The sequence below is a fragment of the Rhincodon typus genome, chromosome 3 (assembly GCF_021869965.1).
Source record: "Rhincodon typus isolate 14 chromosome 3, sRhiTyp1.1, whole genome shotgun sequence".
Classification (NCBI taxonomy): domain Eukaryota; kingdom Metazoa; phylum Chordata; class Chondrichthyes; order Orectolobiformes; family Rhincodontidae; genus Rhincodon; species Rhincodon typus.
The window spans coordinates 56,216,247-56,227,462 of NC_063334.1; the positions used below are offsets into that span (position 1 = coordinate 56,216,247).

An 11,216-nucleotide genomic window follows, 5' to 3' on the forward strand; every position below is an offset into this window, starting at 1 on the left:
CTCTCTCTCTCTCTCTCTCTCTCTCTCTCTCTCTCTCTCTCTCTCTCTCTCTCTCCATCTTCATTGAATGGCTGTTTGATCAGGATGGTATAATTGGGAAGATTCCAATATAATATTTATAAACCATCTAAGCTAAAATATGTGCCACAAAAATGTTAAGAATTGACAAGCCTATTTCTAGGCTGCAGTGCATAAACATTCTAAATGTTTATCTTTTTATTTTAAGGATTCTTCAGGAGCTACAACTTTCATTGGATTCACTGCCACAGGTTTTGTTGTGTTCCAAGGGAATAAAAGGATTCATCTCCTAAAATGGTAAACTTGCTCATGTTCATCTTGCATTTTATGTACATTTAAATGCAAACAGCATGTATCTGACTGACATTGTGCTGTGTTTGATACTGATGAGATGCATTAAAATTGGCTTTGATGTGTAATTGTGGTTTATACCATGTGATGTTTAAACTGTGATATAATAACTGATCTCGAAGCCATAACCTGTTTTTTTTTAAATCAAGGAATTCAGAAGACATCATAACCAATTTAAAAACAATAAGTCTGGAGAAGCTTAGCACATCATGTGTCATCTACAATGAGATGCATAGTTGATAGGCAAAATCCTGGAAGCAGGAAGCTTGGGCATCTTTATGGAAGCCCAAAAATCACTGTCCTCACTTTGGAATAACACTAGGGGATTAAGGGTTCTCAGAATTTTGACTACAAATTGCAGTGCCATGTCATCCATGCTCATTAAATAGCAATCTTGCTAGAATTAATTGTATCTCAATTCAGTTGAGTTATCTGTGAATGAGATATACATGCCTTCAGATTCATGACTGCATGCAAGTAGCCAGCAAGAAGGCAGTCTAATTGTTGGAGTGAACATCAGCTGCTTTTAATTCTGTGGGGAGCAACATCCAACAGCAGGCAATTATTGAGATCAGTTTGAGGCAGTCAAAAAGCAATGGGACATGGCTATCCAATGGGGGGAGGGAGGTGACAGCCTAACAGGAAGAGGGTATGGCTGACCAAGGGCAAGAGAGAAAAAGGGAGATGGTGGATTAAGATAAATGGGACAGTGGTTACTGACTAAGGAAGGGAAAGAAAAGGAAGGTGCAAGGATTTGCAGGGTTAAAGGCTCAGGATTGCAGTTGAGGGTTCTTTCTAAAAAGTGATATACCTTTTAATATTCAGGTCTTAGTCCGCATCACTTGCAGCATGTCTCTCTAATGGCTGTCAGATTGCACTTCATCTGTAATATTTTGAATGTTATATGAATTCAGATACAGAGCCTTTAGTTTTGTCTCTGTTATTCTGCTAACCTCTTGTTTTATCTACAAATTCATTCATTCTGTTACTGTCTTTATCATTTCCCATATTAATGCCATTCTATCTTGTCTTGTTTCTATTCTTTGATTTACTGCCTCTTCCCAAATCTGATGCCTTGCCCCTAGATTTGGAAATTGTGCTGGATAGAGGGAGGAAGTTGGCCCATTGAGGGAAGGGCAATGTCAGTAGACTGTAGATGAAGCATAATTGTGGGCAGAGCAAATGGTGTGTAGTAATGGTATCCATTTCTTGCTTCAGTGTCAATGCATACGATTGCATCAACAAGAAGAAATCTCAGGAGTGAACCTCCTGCAAGCTATTGAATATGGTGGGATTGGTGGTGGCTAGATGACAGAGTCATAGATTCATAGAACTGTACAACTTGTCTATGCTGACCAGATATCCTCTATAAGTCTAGTCCCATTTGCCAGCATTTGGCCCAAATCCCCCTCAACCCTTCCTATTCATGTACCCATCCAGATGACTTTTAAATGTTGTAATTGTGCCAGTCTCCACGACTTCCTCTGGCAGTTCATTCCATACATGCACCACCCTCTGCATGAAAAAGATGCCCATTGGGTCCCTTTTTAAATCTTTCCCCTCTTACCTTAAACCTATACCCTTTAGTTTTGGAATCCCCCACCCCAGGGAAAAGACCTTGGCTATTCACCCTATCCATGCCCCTCATGCTTTTATAAACCTCTAAGGTCACTCCTCAGCCTCCAATGCTCCAGGGAAAATAGCCCCAGCCTATTCAGCCTCTCCCATTAGCTCAGGCCCTCCAACCCTGGCAGCATCCTCGTAAATCTTTTCTGAACCCGTTCAAGTTTCACAACATCTTTCCCATAGCAGGGTGGCCAGAATTGCACACAGTAGTCCAAAAGTGGACTCTGATGATAAGAATTGGGCTTTCCATTGGTACAAAGTGTGCAGGGCAGGAGGAAAGGTCTCGAAGTCCGTGCTGACTGGATTGTTCCTTGCAATTTGTTCACAGATTATCTTAGGCAGGCATGATGGGTGAAGTGCCCCCATTGTTTCTGCTAACTGGTAAATTGGTGCAGCTGTCAAGAAACCTCTAGAAGGTGGTCCTTCTAGAGAGAGGGTGAGGGGGTGATAGAAGGTGGATAGTGGAGCAGGTAGGTGGGAGGGAAGACGGACAGGTCAAGGAGGCAGGGACAAGAGGGGGTGCTGGTCTTGGGATGAGGTCGGAGGTGGGGAGATTTTGAAGCTCGTAAAGCCCACATTAAGACCATTGGGTTGTAGGGTTCCAAGGCGGAATATGAGGTGCTGTTCCTCCAGTTTCCGGGTGGCATTGTTGTGACACTGGAGGCGGTCCATGTTGGACATGTTGTTCACGACTGGGAGGTGTTGTCGTTTGTCGCAAACTGAGCGTAGGCGCTCCACAAAGCGGTCTCTGATTCTCCTACTTTTGAAATGTTGATCTCACTTTTAGTTCCTGAGCACCGAAGCAAACAGCGTGCTCATCTAAGATGGACAGCAGCAAGTTGACCAATTTTAACTGCCCCCTGCCTGTTTCCAGACCTGGGAAACTGGTAGTAAATGATTGCGTGGCCATTGAACTCAGACAGGATAAGATTGTCATTGGGGACCATAGGAACTGGGTCCTGAAATAAAAGGATATCAGAACTAAGGTGCTCTTCGATGAAGACGGGAGAGAGAAATTGATTTACTGGTAGAGAACAAATGGCCATCATCTTAAATTTAAGTTCAGGGATCATAATAGTTTGCACACAAAAAATGGAGAAAATCTACAACTGTTTTTCAAAAGCTGATGTGGCTAGGTTAATTGAAAATTTCAAAACTGAGATTGATAGATTTTTGTTTGTTTGATCGTGTATTGACACTTATAGTATCTGGCTGTGTAGATGGAATTAAGGTAGCGATCCAACCTAAGTTAATCGAAGGACTGAACAGACTGAAAGTGGTGAATAGCCTACTCTTATTTCTATATTCTTTTTCAGCTTCTAAGTACCTGCTGATATTTCTAATAAACTGATCATATTGTCACACTTCCCATGTGTAGGGAGTGACTTATTTGATTAATTTTACATTGTTTTCATGCCCCTCATGAGTTTTTTTTTTCTCTCTTTTTCCAGGTCTGATGTCAGCAAATTGAAATTCGATGGGAAGACATTTTATGTTCATGGTATTCAGAAAGAGGTTAGATATTATATTGTCAGTGCACAATAACATAGAAAAGACAGAAAGAAATGATAAAGATCTAAAAGCCAGCACTGACTAACAAACATGGCCTGTGCACATCCCTCTCCTAGCATACACTGCAAATAACATTTTGAGTGTGAATATATAGGCATGTTTTCTCTCCGTCAGGAACAGTTGTTAAATTCGGCTACTTTCTGTGCACTAAACCTTTAAATGCATGTCAGTATTTCCCAGTCAGCTATGTTTCAGAAATGTGACTTCACCAGGCAGAAACTGACACCATGCAGTGTGTACCTGCATTCATTCTCATGTTCACACTTAAAGCTGTCGATGAGCTGCTTAATCACCAATACTGTCGAACAAACCACAGCTACGAGAGGCAGAACAACTTTCTGTCACAATCGCATAATCTTTCTTAATTAGAAACAATATCAGACAATAAAGTCTTACACAGTTACATTTTATAAAGTAGGGCTGGTGGTGGGGAAAGTGTACTGCTCCCTTCCCCAGCTCAGAGTCAATAAGGTATACAGCACGAAAACAGACCCTTCAGTCCAACTCGTCCATGCCAACCAGCTATCCTATATAAATCCAGTTCTATTTGCCACCGTTTGGCCCAGATGCCTTTTAAGTGTTGTTAATCGTACCAGCCTCCACGACTTTGTCTGGCAGCTCATTTCATGCATGCACCACCCTCTGCGTGAAAAAGTTGCCCCTTGGGTGTCTCTTATATCTTTCACGTCTCACCTTAAACCAATGCCCTGTTGTTTTGGATTCCCCTGCGCCGGGGGAAAAGACCTTGCCTATTTACCTTATCCATGCCCCTCATGACTATATAAACCTCCGACGCTTCAGGGAAAATAGCCCCAGCAATTCAGCCTCTCTGTAGCTCAAACTCTCCACCCTGGCAACATCCTCATAATTTATTTCTGAATCCTTTCTAGTTTCACAACATCCAACCCTGAAAGAAATGCTGGATGTCAGTTGATGCATATTACACAAGTCATCCTGTACCAATAACATACGCAGGTAGCCTTAGTTGAGAATGTGACTTCCACCCCTCAGTGGAAGAAAATATTATCCTCGTGATCTGCTGGCTAATCTGATTTATGGCTACGGACAGGAGCGATGAGGTGAAAAGTGACAAAAGCAGGGAGTGGGGGGTGGGTGTGGGAGTTGTGTGGTAACATCTTTGGGGGTGCTGCTGATGCGCATAAGCACCCCCTGAAGTATATATGCCTCGTTCCTCCTTATCTTTCAGTAGTCTAATTTTAAAAAAAAGACCTACCCACTCATCTTCCCATGCCAACCATATTATGTACGCAGCATAATATTAAGTACGTTTTATTATGAAATTCAATTGCTGTTAATTATCATTTTAAAGATGGCACAGAAGGTGCTGATTTTGGTATTTTCCTACCTTTATTTTTATAGGAAAGGTTCAGGGATAGGCAGGAAGGCAATAGGTTGGTCATTGCCCTATTTTATGTGTTCTCATTGAATACCTGTCATAGGCCCCATAATATCCCAATAATGCAATAAAAGCAGGAGTAGACCAGTGAGCCCTTTGTGTAGTTTGACATTCAGCAAGCTTGTGGCTAATGTTAAAAACTAATTCTGGTTGCCTGCACTCTCCTCAGATCTTTTGCCTCCCCTAAAATACAAATATCTATGTACCTGTCTTGATATTCACTAACTGAATAGCCACAGCTCACTGGGAAGAGAGTTCCAAAAGTTCACAAGCCTTTGAATGAAGAAATTTCTTTTCATCTCGGGGCTAAATGAGCAATGCTTATTCTGAGACTGAGTTTCATCAGCCCCTTGGGGTAGGTTGGAAAGCAGGAAGGCTGGCAAAATGCTTAGGAAGGCATCGTGTGGTATACCTGATGTTTTCCTACTGCTGTGACATTTTGCCAGCAGCAGAAAGCCAGCAGACAAGCCACTTACCCCAACTGAGCCATTTAAAATGGCACTTTCCTAGCTTCATGGGGTTTGAGGGGACTCTGAGCGGGGAGAGATCTCCTGTTCTTGGAAATTCTTTGCTTCACAGAAGGGCACCAGCAGCATTGGTCACCCCTGTGGGAAGGACACATTCTGTCCTCTCAACAATACCAAACTCATTTACTCCTCCTTGAGGGCAGCAGCTTTTGTTATGCCCTTATCCTTTCAGGTGTATCCCCAGCAATGACCATAACCAGTGGTGGGGCTACTGAACTGAGGTCCTTTGATTTGGTCAGCAGTTCTTGGTGTGGGCCACCCCACTTAATACATGGCTACTGCTAGCAAAATGCGTTTGTATTTCCTGCTGCTGGCTAATGGAGCCATCCTGTTTTTGCTTCTAATGGTAAGAACTCCATCTCAGACATAACAATTTTGCCCCTTGTGTTTTAAATGCCTCTGTCACAGGGTGCATTTTCTCAGAATCTATCCTGTCAAGCTGTTTTTAATTATATTTGTTTTAGTTAAACCATTTCTCAGTCTTCTAAAGTCGAGCGAATATAGACCTAGTCTCCTCAATTTCGCCTCATTAGACAAATTCCCCCACCCAAAAATCAGTCTAATGAACTCTTATTAAAGTTTGCTTTCGAAAATCTGAATACATTACATCCACTGATTCTCTTTTATCCACCCTGCTAGATACATCTTCAAAAAACTCTCCTCAGATTTGTCAAATTAAATTTATTGCTCATAAATTGATGTTGACTGCTTAATTATATTCCAATTTTCTGAGTGCCAAAGTTTATTTGAAATTGAATTGTCCCAGTAATGATGTTACATTCACTGACGTACTGAACCCCGTTTCCTGTCTTCACTCATTTGTAAATAATAGGGTTATGTTTGCTGCCTTCCAATTCTTGGAAATTCTTCTAAAACCTAAAAAATTCTGAAAGATCAAAAGCAATGTATCCAGTTTTTTGGTTGTGACGTTTTTGCTTTGAATCATAGGATACAGATCTTCAGGTCCATGGGATTGGTTGCCACTGACGTTCATTAATTTATCCACTCAAGTTTTTTTACACTGACTTCTTTAAGCTCATTAATTCTAGACCCTCGATTCATCATGCAATAGACACAAAAGAATGAGTTTTCATCTTTGAGGTGGTTAATGGGAGTTAGGTGAATTCCCGGCTTTGTGCCTTCGCTTCAGGAGAAAGTGGCTTTGTTCCTGGAGGGTGGAAGTAGTCTGCAGTCAGGGCAGCCAACCTGGGAAAGAGGTTGAAGACAGCAAATGGAGCACTTGCTGTTGTTGTGGGCTGTCTTTATCAGTGCTGTTGAATTTCTCCTTTTTGGTTATAATAAAAACAAAAAGGAACTCCAGCCCTCTCCCATCACATCCTGTCACCATTGACCTCTTTTAAGTCTGAGGAGGAGGAATTTCTTCTCTCCGAGAATGGTGAATCCTTGGCATTCTCTAATGCAGTTGTTTTTAACCAGCCACCAAGGTGAGAATTGTGCTGCAAAATCTTTATTTGTGCTACCGATCTCCTCTGGAGCCTCGGTATCTATTTTTGAAGGCAGCATCTGTTGAAGTTTGTCACCATGCATGTTTAGGAGACGGGAAATCCACTTGGTTATGCAGCTTGTGCCTTCATGCTGTAAAGGTTGGGAACCAGTGCTCTACTGTAGAGGGCTATGAAAACTGGATCATTGAGTAGATTCAGGACAGAAATTGATAGGTTTCTGGTGATTATTGACATTGGGGATATGGAGATGGTGTAGGAAAATGGCATTGAGAAGATGAACATCTAGAATCACAGAACAGACTGGCTGAGCTGAATGACCTACTTCTACTCCTTGGTCTGGTCATATGGTCTGAATAAATATTACACAATTGACAAGATGGAACAGAAAGCCAGAGCTGTTAATCAAGCAGTGTTTTCTTTGGGTCTCCCCTATTTTAGCACTCTAATGATTATTTGGGCTCTCAGCCAAGCCTCACTTCTGGTATTGATACTAGGGTGTCTGGATGATTGAGACCCTTTTATTGGCTTGCAGAAAGTAGAAAGCAGTGAATGAATTGTTTTTATTAAATAAAACTTTCTTTACACATCCTATTATTGCTACAGGGTTCATTGCTTCTATACATTGTATAGTGGCTTGATCTGATAGTCTTCAGCTTCATTTTCCTACCTTTTCCACATAGCCCTTGATTTTCTTGCTGATTAAAGATCTGTTTTAGCCTTGAGTATACTTGACGTAGCCTCAACAGCCGTCTTCAGTAAAGAATTCCACAGATTCGCCATCCTCTGATAGAGAAATTCTTCTTCGTAACTGAGATTGTGCTGTCTGGTCCTAGACTTTCCCACAAAGGGAAACAACCTCTCCACATGTACCTGTCAAATCCCCTAAGAAATCCATATGTTTTAATAAGATCTCCTCTCATTCTACTAAACTCCAGTGAGTACAAGCCCAATTTGATAAAACTCCTTTTAAGAAAATCCCTCCACGCCCAACCTTCTCTGGACTGCCACCCATGTCAGTATATATTTCCTTCAATAAGGGGACCAAAACTGTTCACAGTATTCAAGGTGTCGTATGACTAGGTTCTTGTATAGTTTTAACAACTTTCCTATTTTTGTATAGCATTCTCTTTGAAATAAAGATCAACATTCCAATTGCCTTTCCTATGACAAACTAAACTCGGGTGCTAACTTTTTGTCATTCATGCATGAGGACTCTTATCTTCTCTGTGTGGCTGATTTTTGCAGTCTCTCTCCATTTAAATAATATTTGTTACTTACACAAGGTTACAAGTGCTTGGAGGTTCTGCTATTGATACTGTGGAAAGTAATGAACGAGTGACTTTTTACAAAAAGCTTGTCTCACACATTTCATTGCTGCTGTTTGGTTCAGTACTTCTGTATATGGTATAGTGGGCATGGAAGTGCTGTAGCTTAATATGGGGAGAAATTTGAGTGAAGAGGACCTAGGTTGCATGACGACGTGAGAAGCCATAATGAGTAATAGGGGGAAGGTCATAACATGGCTTGGGGACACAAGTGAGCATTTTGAGCTTAAATCTTTGAGGTGCCATGATCCATTAACTCCTTTAGAAGCTGGCCCAACTGCATGAAAATTGTAGAAGAGTCGGCCATGCCTGTCTCCACACTGGACCCACCAAGGTAGGGGGACGAGATACCTGCTCATGCCATGAAACCAGCCTGCACTTGGATAACTCTGGCGAAATTGGAATCCCTGGGAATGGAGTCCGGAATCTGGAAATGGGACCCAGCTGCCATTTTTAGAGGTTCCAAGTCATCTGGCTCAGCAAAAATTCAGGCCTAAATATTTGGTTAATATCTCTGCAATTTACTTATTCTCTATTAAAAATTCACCTCTCTCTGCCTCTAGTGGACCAAAGCTTATTTTTACCAAGCTCTTATTTACATATTTATAGAAGCAATCATAATTTGTTTCTGTTTTTTGCTAATCTACTGTCATTTTCTCTTTTCTCTTACCTCATTAATTTCTTTCCTCTTCTTTGCTGAAACTTTGGGGATTCCTGTGTGTAGAGTTTATAAAGCAACAATAGAATTAGAATATAGCTAACATTAAAGAGATTTTCAGTGTTTTCCTGAAATCTACTTGCATGTAATCTGCAGCTATATGATCATTTTGATAATAAATATAGCTAATGCAGCATATTGGCTTCTGATAATAAATTCAATGTCCTTAATCAGTACCCATAACTTCAACAAGAATTGATTTCACTTGTGACTTTTACTCTCTGCTTATGCAGAGTATTATTATACAGCGGCATTAATACATTTTCTGATTATGCAGAGTGTCTCATCTGTCAATTTAATTCTGTATTTCATTAGATGGGTGAACTAGTTTTATTGGTGACAATTAGCACTGACAGTTGCTATAAATAATGAACTCTACACACTCTTAGCCGTTAGCCCATAATCCACAATCTGTCAATGCAATGATTCATATTGTAGTCATTTTGTACTTTGATGACTAGAATTCTCATTTCTTTAACACATTATTTTGTAGCTTGTGGAACAATACTATTTAAAAATAATTTTGTAATGGGCAGCATTTTTAGAAGATGTGTAGTTGTTTCCTGCAGTTGTAATAGAATCCTTTAAAATGGGGATTGTACTGTTCTATTCAATGAGTATTTAACAGGATCTTACATGTTTGCACCCACCAATTACTCCATCTTTGCATCCTGTCAAGAGGATGAGTGAGTTGAGACCAAAGGGGGAAGGAAATTTGCCTGGGACTGCTTTGTTGCGATTCTTGATAACCAGTTTTAGATTAGTATTGATGCAGAGGTGCTAATAATGAACTAACAAAATAAAACTAGAATTTAAGTCCCTTTAAAAATGAGTACCAGGAATGGATAGTCTGAAGAATCAATGGGAGGCTGTCCTTGCATGTGGAATTCCCACTGCCATTTTTGCCACTGTCATTTTAACTAGTCTGAGAAAGTGATAGTCATGATCTGACATGCATGGTGAGTGACATTAGGACTTCCCTTGCAGTCTTCTCATGATTACGTTGCTTGAATAAGGAATTACATTTGATACTTTTTCAAATCTTAAAAGTATTGCATAAACCAAACAATTTACTGTGAAATTGTATCAGATAGTTTCCTCACCTACATATCAAAGTTTGTGGCAGATAAGTCAATTGTTGAAGATGTAGAGGTAGAGGCCATATGACTGGCAATCTAGGAGGGACATTTGTACTTGGCAGCATTTCAATCCAAGCATCCCTCCTTTTTTTATTCAAAAAATTGCATATATTATCATGTACCAAATGCATACTTGTTCTCGCGCTCCTGGAGTTTGTTATTTCCATCAGTCTATGCATATGTATTGCACACACAGTCCTTGAAACATGCTGGTTTTTTTTAATAGTATGCATGCAAGTTGTTGTCATTGGCTTAAAATAAAAAAAAGAACTGCAGATGCTGGCAATCTGAAACAAAACCAGATTTTGCTGGAGAAACTCAGCAACACTGGCAGCATCTGTGGGAAGAAAGTACAATTAATGCTTCTAGTCTGCTGACTCTTCATCAGAACTGTTTGTAGCTAGGAAAAACTGGTACTTGCATAAGCTGTAGCTGAAGTGGGGAGAGGGTTTGAAAGGGAGAGGTGAGCAAATAGGAGGTGATGGAGCCCAGAGAAAGAGTGATATACGAAATGGGTAGGTAAACAGAGATAATGGATATCAGGCCAGGACAGAAGAAAAACAGAATAAGGGATAATGAGAGCTAAAAGTGAGAAAATGGGTTAGCTGTGCAGAATACAACCCATATAATGTGATAATTGGTTTAGGTTGTACATGAGAATGGATAACTGTACTAAAAGCAACCCATGTCGTTAACAGACTGGGTATGGGGTGGGTAAAAAATGGAAGCTTGGAATCAGTCTCTAAAGTTATTGCACTCACGTTTATGTTGGCTTTCACTGAGAGGTTTCAAGTACAGGAGCAGGGATGTGTTGCAGTTATATAGGGCCTTGGTGAGGTCACACCTAGAATCTTGTATGCAGTTTTGGTCACCTTTTCTGAGGAAGGATGCTCTTGCTTTCAAGGAATGCAGTGAAAGTTTACCAGGCTAATTCCGGGGATGGCAGGACTGACATATGAAGAGAGATTGACTAGGTTAAGAGATAACAAGGTGTAGAGCTGGATGAACACAGCAGGCCAAGCAGCATCAGAGGAGCAGGAAAGCTGACATTTCGGCC

The 11,216-nt window shown here is 40.7% G+C and overlaps 1 protein-coding gene across 1 annotated transcript in view; it reads left to right on the forward strand.

The window, feature by feature from the left end:
- Positions 1–11,216, forward strand: part of frmd3 (FERM domain containing 3) — a 190,354-nt gene that overhangs the window by 124,929 nt on the left and 54,209 nt on the right. The window contains exons 8-9 of the mRNA XM_020531677.2: positions 227–315; positions 3,447–3,510. Of these exons, the coding sequence (XP_020387266.2) occupies positions 227–315; positions 3,447–3,510 (153 nt within the window). The remainder of the gene's footprint in view (positions 1–226; positions 316–3,446; positions 3,511–11,216) is intronic.